The sequence below is a fragment of the Globicephala melas genome, chromosome 15 (genome assembly GCF_963455315.2).
Source record: "Globicephala melas chromosome 15, mGloMel1.2, whole genome shotgun sequence".
Lineage (NCBI taxonomy): Eukaryota > Metazoa > Chordata > Mammalia > Artiodactyla > Delphinidae > Globicephala > Globicephala melas.
This window is the reverse complement of record NC_083328.1, coordinates 22,849,345-22,865,589: the sequence shown is the minus strand read 5'-3', so window position 1 is coordinate 22,865,589 and position 16,245 is coordinate 22,849,345. Positions and strand designations below refer to the sequence as shown.

Below are 16,245 nucleotides of genomic sequence, written 5' to 3'. Positions count from 1 at the left end.
GAGTCAGGCTTTGGAGCCTGGCACCCAGTTCTACTATGTCAATAAAGCTGCTAGTGCTGAAAAGCCTTCCCTTTGCAACTCTTGGAATTGCTGTCAGATCCAGTTTGTAAACCGTGCAAGAAAGTCTTATTATAGCTGTATAGTCATGCTTCTTTTCTTTCTTCTTTTTAACAAAAGCAACATTGATCACTTCATTCTCTAAACTTGGCTGGGAGTTGCTTTTGTTTCTAAAAATCAAAGTCATCCTCAAAAGACAAGGCTTTAAAAAGAAAGCCAGCAGGCTCTGACTTGAGGATAACCCCATGGTTGTCCTACAAAATAAAGGCAGTGGCTCTGTGATAGGATTTTCCTGCTCTACTCTAAAGCTTTGTTCTCTTGCCTTCAGGGGCATGGTTCTGTGCCGGGTGGCTATGGTAGCAGTCTTGACTGGCCACTTGATAGGGAGAATGTTACCATTTGGCCATAAATTGCGTTTCATTTTTTATACTCTGGCATCAGTTAACTTTTTGCTACATGACAAACTACCTCAAAAGCTAGTGTCTTAAAACAACAATTTATTTAGCTCACTGTTCTGCAAGTCAGCAATTTGGACTGGGCTCAGCTGGGAGGTTCTTCTGGCCTTGGCTGGGTTTGTTCATGTGTTTGTGGTCAGCTACCAGGTAGGCTGGGTGCTGGCTGGTCTAAGATGGCGTCAGTTGGGATGGATCATCTCTGTTCCACTTGGTCTCTCATCCTCCATCAGTTTAACCCTGGATTGCTCACATGACAGTTGGACAGGGTTGCAAGAATTTAAGTAGAAGTCCTCAAGGCTCTTGAACCTGAGGCTTGGAACTGGTACAGTGTCACTTTTGCTGTGTCACATTGGCCAAAGCAAGGCATGAGGCCAGCCCAGATTCAAGGAGTGAGAAATAGAGTCCATCTCTTGGTGGGAAGACATGTATACAGGGAGGGGTGGAGAATGGCCCTTTTTTGCAATTTACCTCTTACACTGCATTAGAAATAAAATGGATTTGGCAGCAGGTGGCAGGTTTGACTTCTGTCTCTAGCCTAGTATCTTCAGGGAAGTTACTTGCCTACAGCTTCCTCCTCTCCTCATTTGTAAACCACAGACAGGATGACTGAGGATTACATTAGGTAATGTGTGAAGGAGCTAGCTCTGGAGTCCAACCGGGTTCAAATTCTGTTTTCATTTACTCTTTTTTAAAATTTTATTTTATTTTTTAATTTTTGGCTGTGTTGGGTCTTCTTTGTTGCACGCGGGCTTTCTCTAGTTGCGGCGAGCGGGAGCTACTCTTCGTTGCGGTGCGTGGGCTTCTCATTGTGGTGGCTTCTCGTTGCGGAGCATGGGCTCTAGGCATGCAGTCTCAGTAGCAGTGGCGCACGGGCTTAGCTGCCACGTGGCATGTGGGATCTTCCCAGACCAGGGCTCAAACCCGTGTCCCCTGCATTGGCAGACGGATTCTTAACCACTGCGCCACCAGGGAAGCCCTCCATTTACTCTTAAATGACTTTGGGGGAAGGTATTTAGCCTTTCTGTGCCCCTATTTCCTAATCTGTAAAGTGGGAATAATCATAAGAACCTAATAATGTGTAGTTGTTGTGAGGATAAATAAGTTAAGTAAAATTTAAAAGAGTGCCTGACACTTGGAAGGCATTCATTACATGTAACTGTTGTTGACACTATTAACATTATCTTGGAAAATAGCCAGTCTGTGAAAGGAATGTCATTCCCCCATGGCCCCTTCTGGGTGACCAACTGTTGCTTGAATGAATGGAAGGTGGTATCCTTGTTACTACTTTCTGGATATTACACATGGCCAAGGATGGACTTTCCTCATCCTTAAAATACTAGTGCCTTAAAGAAATGATATTTATTTGTAAAAATCTAAACATAACTCTCAGAAATTATGGTGAGCTCAGAACCTGACAATGCAATATGAAGAGACTGCCAAGTGTTAAAGAGATGCTAGCATCACAGTTAGTGAGAAGGAAGGATGGAAGGAAAGAAAGTAGGAAGGAAGGAAGGAAGGAAGGAAGGAAGGAAGGAAGACAGTCAGCAAGTATCCCAGATTTCTCTTGAGAATTTATGTCTAACGGATAGAAGCCATTTTTTAAAACGAAGGAAAATAAGATTCAATTGATTGGTTTTTTACAAGAACATATCTTAAAATAAGTCATTGAACTTCTTGGTTGTATAGAGAGCTGCATTTCTCCTGCTACTTTTTAGGAAGAGAAAACTCAAGTCATAAACTAGTCTTAGACCTAAAGGATGTTTAAACTGTTAATCCCTTAGAATAAAGGGTTATCCAGAAAATAGAAAGAAGAGGTGAAACAGCTTTCTTGAAGTCAAACCTCTGTGTCAGAAACCAAGAACTATGGATTTTTCCATGCTTCCGCTTGAAAGAGTATCTATCTGTTACTGATAATGTTTTGAAGCACAGGGCTGCACACTCTGGCCCTTGGCGTCCGCCATCTGTTTTTGTAAGTGAAGTTTTACTGGAACACAGTCACACCCATTGCTTTCCATATTGTTTGTGGCCACTTTCGTACTATAGTGGCAAAGCTGAAGAGCTGGGACACAAGCCTAAAATATTTACTATCTGACCCTTTCAGAAAACATTTGCTGACCCTGGTTCTGAAGTCCTGGAACCATCCAGATTTTTACAGTAGTAGCTGCTGTTGTCATTACATGGGAGGCTGTCTAAGGGAAGCTCAGCATGGAGTTTTGGGCCATGCTCACCTGAATTTAAGGCCCAGCTCTACCTCCTCCTAGATATGTGGCCTTGGACCTTGCTAGCATTGTGACCTTGTAACCTTAACCTTCCTAAGCCTCAGTTTCCTCCCCTGTAAAATGGAAATAATGATAACAATAATTGCTTCACATAGGGAATTTATGAGAATTAAATAAGGTAATGTATTTAAACCATTTAGCTCAGGGACTGGCACAGCTATGGTGAAAAGTAGCAATAAAATAAGAACAAAATTAAATTGGAAAAAAGTTCCTTAGACCTGGAACAGAAGACTGGAAATGAGGGCAGTGTGTAAGGAAGACGTGGGCTGAATCTGGCCACATGGGGTTTGGGTGGTGAAGATTAGGCTGAGAAAGGTGGACGCTCTGGCAGGACAGGGGCCCTGAATCCCCCTCTGGGTCCCTGGGGAGATTCCTTAAACTCTGTGAGCCTCAGTTTTCTTATCTGTTAAATGGGAGGGTGATAATCATAGTATCCACCTCCCCACAGCTGTTGGAGGATTGAATGAGATGATGTGAGTACAGCATTTAGCTCAGTAAGGGGTAGCTCTTGTTATTAAGAATTGTGTTTGAAGAAGGGACTCAGAGAGGCAGATGTCAGCAAGTGAAAAACCAGAGAGAGGAGAGATGGGTCCAGGTTGACAGTGAAAGAAAGAATAAATCCAGTTTCAGGCAGGAATCGTGACATGGATCAGGACAGACATGCCATCAGAGCCTCTGCCAGAAACTTCCTTTTACACGGGCCCTGACACGTCTTCTCCATCTTCTCTAAGCAGAGGGCATACCTTGAAGGGAATGTTCCAGACCCTTTGGTCTCTTGGAGACATGACTGTGAAGCTAGTTTTGCAAGTATTTCAATACTGACATAGGAGTTTTCGTGGGAGCTGAGTTTTCACGAAGACTTGCAGAGTTACAGACTTACAGACTTGCAGACTTACAGAGTCTCTGTTGACCTTGACCTTCCTGATCTTCCATTTATAGTGATAGCTGCCTTCCCTGGTGCCCCTGGGCTGCCAGAGTCTATGTGAGTTGGAAGGGGGAAAAGGTTTTAAGGCAGGAAATCAACTGTGCAATTGTTAAGATAGACATTCAGCAGTCTCTTTAGACGGATGGTTGATTAAAAGGTTATAATACCATTCCTGTTCTCTCATGTACTGGGTTGTATTCCACTGGAGTAAATTAAGTTTGAGACACGTAAATATCATTATAAAGACTAGACATTACAGTTGGCTTGATGTTCTTAACCGATCCCCTGACATTCAGCCATGCCTTTAGATTAGCTTAATTGAAACACAAGAGATCAGAACTTAATTAGAACTTAATTGGACTGCTATATTAAGCATAGCTGGCTTAGTGGCTGTGATAAACTTCACTGGGAAATTCTTTCCAATGCATCTCTGAATATATTTTGGGCACTCAGAGTATAAAGTTAATGATTTTTACTGTAAGCAGTTTTTGATGTGAGGTTTATTGTTAGCAGTAAAAAGTAGTCTGAACTCAAGAGTTTGTTTCAGCTGGATGTGTTAAGTATGCAGAGCTAACATCCCCATATTTGCTGGTGTTAACTCCTTGAGGCAGGTCCTGCAAGTGACAGAAAACCCCATTCTAACTGACTTAAGTAGCAGAGGATTTTTTGTTTGTTTATTATGAAGACAAGAGGCCCATGGGGAGATCTTCCTTTACAGCTTGATCTGGGGGCCCAGTGATGTCTTCATGACTTCGTTCCCCCTCTGTCTCTCGATTCTGTTTGCTCTGGCTTGGCTCCACCCTCAAACGGTCCCTCCCCTGTGGCACCATCCCCCATTTCATAAGGCTCAAGGGTAGCAGAGGAAGAGAAAGTCTCTCCCAGAGTTCCTCTCTAATCCAACGGCTCAGGTCAATGACCTACTCTGGAATCAATCCTTGGAACTAGGGGCATTTAGTGGGCTGTTAGGCAAATGGAAGGAGTCTTACCCAAGGCACACAGCTTTAGAGTTGGGAAGGGTGGACCCCAATAGGAACTCAGGGCACTGTTACCAGAAGAAGGCAGAAGGGATACTGGGCAGCTATCTTGGCTACAGTTCATTATGTTTCAACTAGCAGGAAAGTGGCTGAAATAATAAAGGGGATTTACTGGCTCAGGGAGCTAGAAACTAGAAGTTTCTGAGATAAAGAAGGAAGGCTTCGGGATTGGTTTGATTCAGGTGCTCAGTGATATAATTGAAAACCTGGTTTTTTTCTGTCTCTCTGCTTGGCCTCTTATAGAGTCAGCTTTATCCTTAAGCTGGCTTCCCTCAAAACAGTAACACAGCAGTGGCCACTGTGCTAGGTTTTGCCTCAGCCAGAAGGAGAGAATGCTCAAGCTCTTTCAGAAAAGCAAATGAAATGGTTTCCCAGAAGCCCCAGCACGTCTCCTCCCACATCTTATCACTCTGAAATTAATTACGTGTCCATCCTGAGTCAGTGAATCCCTTTGGTCAGGATGAATGTGGACCAGATTGGTTTCCGTGTAGGTGGCAGGTGAGGTGGGATCATCTCGACTGCCTTATCAGGGTTCACACCCGGAGCTAGAGATGGGGTTTATCCTCTGTACTCATCACAGCTACTACCCAGCTTGGGGGTGGTTGCTGGGCATTGAATTAATAACCGCAGTGGGCCATGCCCTACTCATTTCGTCATCTCTAGCATTTAGCCTGGGGCCTGGCACATAGCAGGTCCTCAGTAAATGTTTACTGAACAAGGCCAAACTGGAACAGTGCACCTTGCTTAATTTGGAAAGAAATCAGGAGTTTTATACATGAATAAAATGATGGCTGAAAATAAACCTTATCTCAGCTTTACATACAGATTAAATGCAGAGTCTGGATAGGGGTGATAAGACTTTCCACCTCTTTCCCCATCCTATCCCATGCAATGTAAAATTTTCCCTTTCGCCTTTGGTTGCTCATCAAATTCCATTACAGTGAAGAGTTTTGTAAACAACAGTTGGTATCAGGAAACTATTTCTAACTCCTGATAAGTCCTTTGATGATCTCATGGCATTAAAATTTTCTACTATGAATAATTCAGTAAAACAAAACCTTTTTTTCTTTTTATATTCCTTGCCCATGTAATAGTCATTTATTCTAGTATTTAAAAAAAATAAAATACCTGAATATCTTTTTAAAAGTGCAAGGGCTCTGGTCAGTGAGGGAAGAAACTCCATTTCCTGTCCTTGACTAATAAGGGAAATGAGAAGTACCATCAGCTTTTGTTTGAAAAAAATTTCTAAGGAGTGGAAAAAATAGATTCTTGCAGGAAAGGTGTGGTAGAATTACTTTAATGTTACTTTTTTAAACCAAAAACACTTTTAGAAATGGCCACGTGGCTCATGCCGGAAGTCTTGGTCAACATTTTGTGTTACAAGTCCATATTTTTGACTTCTTTTGAGAAGTATTATTTTTCACTAATGAAATTCTAATGCAGTGGTGAAAAAAATGAGCCCGTTTGAAGTTTTCTGTGACAAGCATTTTGGCATCTGGTTATCGTCCTTGTGTGTGCTCATTCCTAGGATTACAGTTATTGTTCACTTTTGTCATGTTTGGGTGGGAGGTGCGTGGTCTCGGGTATCTGGAAGTTTCTTATGGGGAACATCTATGTGGGAAAGGAGGCCATGACATTCTAAGTGGGTGCCATGCCCACAGCCATAACTGCAGGCCCTTGTTCCTGCTTTGTCCATGTCCCCATCACTCTGGCCACAAGTGACTGAGCCAGGAATAAGTTTCAGGCCCTGTGGGCAGCCTCTCGGGGATGGCAAGTGGCTGGGAAATGGTCTGGCATTGCTCTGCCCAACAGGGATGGTCCATCCTGGGTAGTGTCTAACCAGCCCAATCAGATTCTCCTGTCTGGGGCGTGAGGATGTCAGACAACAGAGAGAAAGGGCAGATCATAGTGTGGGTAGAAGGGGAGAAACACCAGAGACAGGAGAAAGCTTGAAAAGCCGTGAGTCGGCAGACCTCAAAGCAGAGAGAGCAGGAGAAAGAACCAGTTGGGAGAGAGCAGCAGAGAAAGCAGCAGCAAGTTGAGAAAGAAGCCACGGCCAAAAAGCTGAGTTCCGTGTGCAGCTAGGAGCAGAGCTGTTGCTGGGCCACCAAGCTACTGGTGGACGACTCTGGCTCACCTGTCCCGTGCCTGGACAGCTGTGGACACTGGTCCGCTTCTTCCTGAGACCTGGCTCTGCCCCTGGTAAGAGGAATTCTCACATTCCTTCTACCTTTACAGTAACCCCTGTGCTAGGTTATATTATTGTTCAAAAATATTTGTGGCCTCTCCCTAAGGGAAGCTTGACCACATCACTGCTTTGGTCAGTGGAATGAATGGGCGTGTCATTTAAAATGTGCTTTAAGAGTCAAAGAATACTTCACCATATCCGTGTCATTTGCCATGACAACCAGCAACATTTCAGAGAGAGGCTGCCCTGTCAGCCTGAGGCCCAGAGCAAAGATCGCATGGAGCAGAGAGCCACGCTGGTGGAAATGTTCGTGTAATACGAGGGAGAAACCATCGATGACACAAGCTTCTCAGATTTGGGGGGTGTTTGTTACAGCAAAGTCTAGCCTAAACGCACTTTTGAAAAAAGCCCAGTAACCAAGGTAACCCGAGCAGCTTTCTCTCCCTTGCAGACCCAGAGAGCCTCAACCAACACCGTGCTCTAGCCAGCCATGCTTCACTAAGCTCACAGCCTGTGCTTTTGACCTTGGTGGGGTGAAATTACATTAGTTACTGGAAGAGCGTCAGTGGCTTTCTAATGTGAGTTGTTCCTCTTTCCCATCTTCAGTCCTCCAGTCTGCCTCCTATACATGTATTCAACATAAAAATTGGTACAAAATACTGTCTGATTTCTGCCCTTTCTCTCTTTGGGGTTTGAGTCTTTTATGATTTGTTCTCCTGCCCTCAGTTTTATTATAAACTTTTTTCCAACATGTAGAAGAGCTGGAAGAATTTCAGAGTAAACACCCACCTAGGTTTCATGGTTACTGTTTCGCTTTATTTGCTTCATCATTATCTGTCCACCAGTCTATCAACTCATCCTGCTGTCCACCCAGCTTGTTTTCTTGGATGCACAACAGAGTTGCAGATTCATGATGACATGATGATGCCTTATCCCTTGACGCTTAGTCTTTTTCCTTTTAATTCTGGATTTTTTAAAAATTGTTTTTTAACCTCGTATAAGGTTGCCTTAACTGATCACCCTGCTTACCCAAACTTGGACATTTTTACCCGTTAACAATCATGAACTCCGTGTATTTGGCCACATTACATAAACCCCAGTGCCCACACTTTCTTAATCTCACTCTTTAATTTTCTCTCTATTACTTCCTCTCTTATCTCCTCACTCACCACAACTTTTCATTTGCTTTCCCTTCTCTCTTTCAGCTCCCAGCAGATAATTTTTAAACTAAACAACAGCTGAACAATATCGCCACTGTTCTGTGTGTCTGAGTATGCACAGCACGTCCACACTTGCCCAGGACAGAAGGAAAACACAATTTCTTCAATTTTATTTCTTTGCATCAAAATGATTAAATCTGTCTACATGACCTTCATACATCAGACCATTTGGCTATTTTAAAAGTCAATTTAATAGAGTAAGTCAAGCTGCATTCCCTTCGTAGAAGGAATCTTTACCACCAAACGGTGCAGTGAACGCTAAGGGAACAATGCATCTTTTGTAAGGAGAGAGAGAGAGAGAGAGACACTGCTCTCCTACAGCTGCAGGATTGTTTCAATTATTAGCTGGCGCTTCATGCTAGATACATATTTGCATTGTTGTACAAGTATTTTCTTATTTTGGTTAAAGGTAGCTTTTCAAGGGGAATCTTACTCTTGCAATGCAGACTTAGAAGACCCCATTACATGGTCTAGTACATTTAATTTTATTACCATGGCCAGCAGTGTTTCACTTTTTTAATAAAAGGCTATCAGCAGTGAGGTAAAAGACTGCATCTCCAGCAAATCAGGCACCCGTATTTTATGTACTAACAGCTATAATAAAGCTTTCAGTGAAAAATCTTAAGTGGCACTTTCCTTTTTGGTGAGAATCAATTTTACAACAATCTTTTTAACCTTATTTACGCTTATAAAGCTGATTTGGCTATTTCAAAGTAAAGGGGGAAAAAGAAAAAAAGAAGAAGAAAATATTTCCCCTAATAAATAAAACATTAGGAGAAGAAAGTGAAGAGAAATTGTCCAGAATTTATTAGCAATGCCTACTTATAAATGTCAGAATTCTTGTGCATGAGTTCCTTCTTGCTTTTTTGCTTGAGAGTTGAATGGTGAGGTCAGTCATTCACTTACTCACCACTCATTGATCACCTACTCTTTGCCAGGCACTCAAGCACTGGGAACATAAAGAAAAAGAAGACACATCCCCTGTCCTCAGAGAATTTATAGTTTGATAGAGGAAATGGGCATGTGGGCTGGCAGTTAGGTTACAGTTACACCTGAGGTGCTGTGACAGAGGGACACACAGAACTGGCGGTGGTGGGAGGTGCTTACTCTAAACCGAAGAGGGTAAGAATGCTCAGAAAGGCTTCCAAGAGGCATCTTTTTTTTTTAAATAAATTTATTTATTTTATTTTTGGCTGTGTTGTGTCTTGGTTGCTGCGAGTGGGCTTTCTCTAGTTGCAGAGGGCGGGCTTCTCACTGCGGTGGCTTCTCTTGTTGTGGAGCACAGGTCCTAGGCATACGGGCTTCAGTAGTTGTGGTGCACAGTCTCTAGAGCGCAGGCTCAGTAGTTGTAGTGCACGGGCTTAGTTGCTCCGTGGCATGTGGGATCTTCCTGGGCCAGGGCTCGAACCTGTGTACCCTGCATTGGCAGGCAGATTTTTAACCACTGGGCCACCAGGGAAGCCCCCAAGAGGCATCTTGAAAGGCAAATGGAGTTAGCCAATGGGAGAAGAAAGGAATAGTAACTAAAACTCTTACTGTTGGAAGCAATAAACAGCACAAACTGGCTGAGTAAAAAAAGGAAATATATTGGCTCATGAAAGGTTCAGGGGATTTGGCTTCAGGCATAGCTGGATCCAGGGTCTAGCACTGTGTCGTTAGGAATCTGCCATTGGTGGTCTACTCTTCTTCCTTACTAATAGAACCCCAAATTTGTTCACTCTCGTTGGAGTTGTTGTGTACTTCAGGAGTGGCTGGGCTTAACTAATTATGATCCAATTTCCAAATAAGGTCACTTTCTGAAGTGTGGGAGAATCTGAATTTGGGGCAAAGGGGCCGGGAGGAGACACAGCTCAACCCATTATACCCTGCCTTTCTCTCTTCCCTCTCTCGGATCTCCTGCTGGTACCTCCCAGTGGCTGGACCCAACAACAGAGTAAACGAGCCTGGTTGATATGAACCATAAAATCAACCTGCTAAGGCACAGAGTGCGGTGGAAAAGGGTACACCTGGAGGGGCAAGGAGAATTTCCAGCAGAGTCTGTCTTGCCTTCATTCCTGGGAAGGATCTCTTCACATGGTAACTAACCAACGACTGGTTCTTAGCCCCTGCTATTTGAACAATATTTATTTATTTATTTAGCTGCCTTGGGTCTTCGTTGCTGTGCACGGGCTTTCTCTAGTTGCGGAAAGCAGGGGCTACTCTTCGCTGCCGTGCACGGGCTTCTCATCGCGGTGACTTCTCTTGTTGTGGAGCACGGGCTCTAGGCGTGTGGGCTTCAGTAGTTGTGGCACACAGATTCAGTAGTTGTGGCTTGCCGGCTCTAGAGCGCAGGCTCAGTAGTCGTGGCACATGGGCTTAGTTGCTCCACGGCATGTGGGATCTTCCCGGACCAGGGCTCGAACCCGTGTCCCCCGCATTGGCAGGTGATTCTTAACCACTGCGTCACCAGGGAAGTCCCATAACAATCTTCTAAAAGGAGTTAACTGGTTCTGTTTGGGTTACAAGACACTTTAAATGGGACTAGGAAGCAGGATACCCAGTGCTCCTCTCCTTTGCTGTTCTGCGAGCCTCGTCCCCCATTACTCTAGGACGTTCTTTCCCTGTGGCTTACTAGCTGTGTATCACCTAGGAACTGCATTCAGCTTCATGTTATGAAAACTCAAGAACAGTGCCAATAATCCAGATGGAGTTTATTTTTCCTTACGTATCAGGATATCCAGAATAGGTCAGCCACAAACTGGTACAGTGGCTTAAAGAAGTCATTAAAGGCCCAGGTTCCTTCTAACCCCCTGCTTTTGGCCTCTTGGCTGGTAGGTGCTGCTCCACTTCCAGCCCCACATCTGTGTTCTAGACTGAAAGAAGTAGAAGGAAACTTCAAAGAAAAGGGCAGCAGAAATCAAGAAAGTAGCACTTTCTCAGAAATCCATGGGACGTGTCCATTTCTATCTCAAACAGCAGAATTATGTCATATGGTTGTCCCTTGCTACATGGGAGGCTGGGAAATGTTTTTCCCCTGGACTGATTGTCATCAGGTTTCTGGTAATAAGGATGAAGTGGAGAGGGACTGATGGGTGGGCAGCTGGCAGAGTCAATGCACTGGCCAACGGCACCCAGACCCGAAGTACTGCTATTCTGAGGATCTGAGTGGACTGGGGGAAAGGAATAAATATACTTACTCTGAATCAAGGTCTAGATTTAAAGAAATCCTTCTGAGATAAATCCAAAATGCATGTAATAAGCCTCCTACTATGTGCATTGTCTTTTATTAGTCCCTGTTAATATAGTCAGAATATATGCTTACCCAAGATGACTAGCGAAATGTTGTCAGAATTCTTTACATTGCCTGAGTTATTGTTTGTTGGTGTGCTTATAAACCTCACCAAGGACTTATGCATATTTCATCTAACACAAGCAATCGATTAACCCCTCCTCCTTTGTCCAACTTAAACATGGGGGCAAAGAATATAATTTAATTCTCTCTTCTCTCTTTAGAGGAAAAGAACCAAATTCATTGCCTGTGATTTTCTGACCGAATGGTTATACAAGTAAGTTTTTCACGTCTTTGAATATTCCATGACCCTAAGGGTTCAATAGTGTTGATTTGCCAGCAGAATAGCAACAACTGACTTGAATTCTTGCTTATTGTTTTCTTGTTGATCAAAACATATGGCATCGTGACCAGTCAAAATCCAAAGAGGATAGGGGAGACATTCACAGAATTCTTCTCCATTCCATTTGTGGAAGAGTGGCTGAAACTGCAGTAAGTAATGACACAAGGCTTTGAATAATTTATTCCTAACTTGAAGATTGTGTTAATGATAGTTTTCCTCCAATCTATGAGAACTAACTCATGTAATCCATCCAGGACCCTGCATCAGTTGTGTATGTGGCTCTTTTCTCTGGTTATTTTTATTCTAGGCTAAGGGCATCCTATCCATGCAGTGATTATTCAAGAAGCACTTCAGAAATAAAATAGAAAACTTAAAAAATTTTCTTATCCTAAGTAATTCATCTCTCCATTCTCTCTTCCTCTCCTCCTAGCCCTAAAGGTCATTATGTCTCAGGAAATACGACTAAACTTTTCTAAATATTACTTTGTAGTTATATGCATCATTTACATTTAAAATATTAGAACATGACAGATGAGGTTAATACTCTCTTTGACCGTCATTCTAATCTGAGTTTTCTCTCCTCACAGAATTAATCAGCTTGGTCTATACTGCATCCTTCCGTTGTCTTAAAATTAGTTACTTAATTATATAAAATTAGATTATATCATACAAAATTAGTAATATTACTTTATGTGACCTGTTTATCATCAGTGATATAGTAATAATAATGACCACTAACATTTATTGAGTGCTTGTATCACGGGTCTCAGCATTTAACGCTCATGAACTAACTTGATCCTCATAACAATGCTATTACCAGCCCTATTTTGCAGATGAGGAAATTTATGCATTATCCTGCAACTTGCTTTTATTTGACTGAAATACATGCTTTTGAGATCTAGCCATGTTGATTCAATTACATCTAATTCATGCCTTTGATAGCTTTATAGCCTATGACATTTCTAGATTTGCATAATTTGTTCATTCGTACAGTAAATGTTTATTGAGTACTACTGTGTGCCAAACATCATTCTAGGTGCTGGAGATAAAGCAGTGAACAAAGTAGCCAAAACTCCTGACTTAGTGGAGCTTATATTCTGGTGGGGGATGGCAGACAATAAGCAAGTAAGTGCTATAGAGAAGAATAAAGCAGAGAGGGGAGAATATAGAGTATTGACGGGACTTAATTTTATATAGGGCGGTCAGGAAAGACCTCACTTGGAGGATGACTTTTTTTTTTTTTTTAGTATTTATTTATTTGGCTGCGCCGGTTCTTAGTTGTGGCACGTAGGATCTTTGTTGCTGTGTGCCAGATCTTTAGTTGTGGCGTGCAGGATCTTTGTTGCCATGTTTGGGATCTTTAGTTGCAGCATGCAGGATTTTTGTTGCCATGTGTAGGATCTTTAGTTATGGCATATGGGATTGAGTTCCCTGACCAGGGATCGAACCCAGGCCCCCTGCATTGGGAGTGTGGAGTCTTAGCCACTGGACCACCAGGGAAGTCCCTGGAGGATGACGTTTAAGCAGTGATCCACAATTTTAAGCCATAAGTGGAAGAAAGACAACTCAATTTAGAGAAAATAATATTTAACTTATTTCTTTGAAAATATTTTCACACCAGCCCTTTGCAAGAACAATGTCAGGAAACTGAGACACTAGGAAATTAAGTAAGTTTTGTAAAATCCCATATTAAACAGAGTAGAAAAAAATGAAATTAGACCCTTAGCCCTCAAATGTTACATCTTTTGCTTAAATCTGCCCTTCTGGGGAATGCCAAGTTGAATAGACCCTTGGCTGACTTTCTCAATTTTGAGAGTTTAAAAGAATTCAGGTATTAACCAGTTTTTAAAAATCTGAGACTACCTATACATTGGAAAGAGAACGATATTAGAAAATCTTCCTTCTTATTAAGCTTCTAAGCCTCTGCCTAATTTTGTCCACTGTGAAAATGGAAAGCCGGGCTTCCCTGGTGGCGCAGTGGTTGGGAGTCCGCCTGCTGATGCAGGGGACGCAGGTTCGTGCCCCGGGAGGATCCCACGTGCCATGGAGCGGCTGGGCACGTGAGCCGTGGCTGCTGGCCCTGCGCGTCCGGAGCCTGTGCTCCGCAACGGGAGAGGCCACAGCAGTGAGATGCCCGTGTATCGCCAAAAAAAAAAAAAAGAAAGAAAAGAACATGGAAAGCCTATAATTTATAGATTATAAATGATTAATAAGTGAAAGATTAGCATATTTCTCCAGGTTGAAAATGAAACATTTTCCCACTTACAATAACCAATGAAGGGACTTCCCTGGTGGTGCAGTGGTTAAGACTGCACTCCCAATGCAGGGGGCCTGGGTTCGATCCCTGTTCTGGGAACTAGATCTCACATGCATGCTGCAACTAAGAGTTCATAAGCCACAATAAAGGAGCTCTGGAACCACAACTAAGGAGCCCACCTGCCGCAACTAAGACCTGATGCAACCAAACAAGTAAGTAAATAAATAAATATTAAAAAAAAAAAACAATGAAGAAGAGTCTTAAAAATAAGAGAGTTTCTCTAAGTAAGAGTTCTCTCAAATCTCTAGTCATTTATCGTAAAAATACCTTAATTTAAAATAGTTGCTAACTTCCGCTGGCAGCTCATGTAAGTATACTGCAAAGTAGCAATAGCAAGCATTTCAGTTGGACTCCACAAGAACAGAAACGCAAAAGCTCTTGCTTTAACTGGCATTTGTGTTCTCTGCTTCCATTACCTTTCAAAGAGGTGCCCCGAGCATGATAAAAATGTAAATGATACTAATCTAATTTGATGCAATAAGTATTTATTGAATATCTACCAAATGCAATGCAAAGAGCTTGGTGCTGTGGAGAAAACAGAGATGAATAAAATATGGCTCTGACCCTTGGAATGAGAGAGATGTGTTTACAAGTAGCTGTAGTTTCTGTAGTGAGTGTTGTAAAACAAATGTTAATAAAGCATTAAAGGGAAATGGGGATGCACAAGACCATCTATGACCCACTCCACCACTGGCCTGGAGCCAGTCAGGTTGGGCCAGTGGCCAAGCTGGCTGGTGCCCAGATTTGGTCTTGAAGAGGCAAGAACTCAGGTGCCATATCCTTCTCGAGAATGCTCTTGAACAGGGAGAGCAGAGAGGCAGGTAGGGCAGGAGCCAAGAGACCATCTCTAACCCACGTTTCCCCAAGCCTACTGACATCTATCACCCGGTAATTCTTTGTTGTGAGGGGCTGGCCTATAGGATGTTTCACAGCATCTCCAGCCTTCCCCCACTCCACATGCTAGTAGCACCCGCTGTGGTCCTCACCATCAAGAATGTCTCCAGATACTGGCAAATGTGGGGAGACAGAAAAATTGCCCCTGGTTGAGAACTTCTGATTGAATCCAGAAGGAAAAGTGAGAGGAAATCTGAGGGGGAAGGGAGAAGAGCTGAGAAAGTTCACGGCGGGCACTGTCATTCTGGTCGTTCGTGTGGATGTGAAGGTGTCTGCCGAGAAGGAGGCCCAGGCTCTGGAGGCTTGTGGGGGAGGGGAGGAGGCTGCAACAGCTGCTGTGGTGAAACCGATAGGGAATCAACTAGGGATGATGAGTAGGGATGGCCCAGCTGATGGCCTGAATTTGTGATGCATATAAACAGCCTGCTTATGAGATTATTTCCAGCAACCCTGGAAAAGAGGTGGAGGAAACAGGTGGTTGGGTAAAATCAGTGTTGAAAACTGGCAAAGCTAATATAGTAAAAGGTCTAGACTAGGCCCAGAGGATTGTCTGAGAGCGAGAAATTTCCCTCTACCCTTCTAGGTTCTTCTGGACGGTATAACGATCAAATTGACCTGAGATAGATTAACAGGGGAAAATCAAACAGAAGTTTAATAACCTATATACATGGGAGAGGCCCAGGAGAACTGAGTAACTCACCAAAATGTCTGAAACCCTCACCTTAAATACCATCTGCAATTAAAGACAACAGAGGATGTTAGGGGTAGGGACCTGAGACTTCAAAGGGGAGGAAGGCAATTGCCATGAAGATGGAAAAGCATATGTTTGGTAAATAAATATTGGAGGGGCCCTGCGGAGACAGTGGGACAGAGAGTGGACTCTGATGTCTAAGTTTCCCCACCACACCCAACCCACATTCTTTGCCGATATCTCTAGTGATAACTCTATTCCAGGCACAGGCCTTCCATCTAAATTCTTTTTAGGCAGTTAGGAGGAAGTTTCTTCCTGAGTCTTTTGGGCCTTGATTGTTTTCAGCTTGAGATAATCCACATGGCAAAGAGACATTTTGGGCGGCAAATTTTGTTCCCCTACAGGATCTTAAGTACATGGAAAAGCATTGTTAACTTTTCTAAGAATGATGTCTTACATTTTTCTCATAAATTACTATATTTTCTGAATTGTGTTAATGATTTAACAACCAATTTTCAGAAAGAGACAGAAACACTACATTACGTGTTCACACTGGAAGTAAGAAACATAACCA

General features: G+C 42.9%; 1 protein-coding gene across 7 annotated transcripts in view; it reads left to right on the top strand.

Annotated features, from left to right (window-relative positions):
- Positions 1-16,245, top strand: part of IQCK (IQ motif containing K) — a 144,870-nt gene that overhangs the window by 27,259 nt on the left and 101,366 nt on the right. For 5 of the 7 annotated variants that reach the window (XM_060285778.2, XM_030847159.2, XM_030847162.3 and 2 more), the window contains 2 exons: positions 11,651-11,703; positions 11,841-11,918. In XM_060285778.2, coding sequence (XP_060141761.1) covers positions 11,651-11,703; positions 11,841-11,918 — 131 coding nt within the window. The remainder of the gene's footprint in view (positions 1-11,650; positions 11,704-11,840; positions 11,919-16,245) is intronic. The other 2 variants (XM_030847163.3, XM_030847158.3) reach the window with 1 other exon arrangement.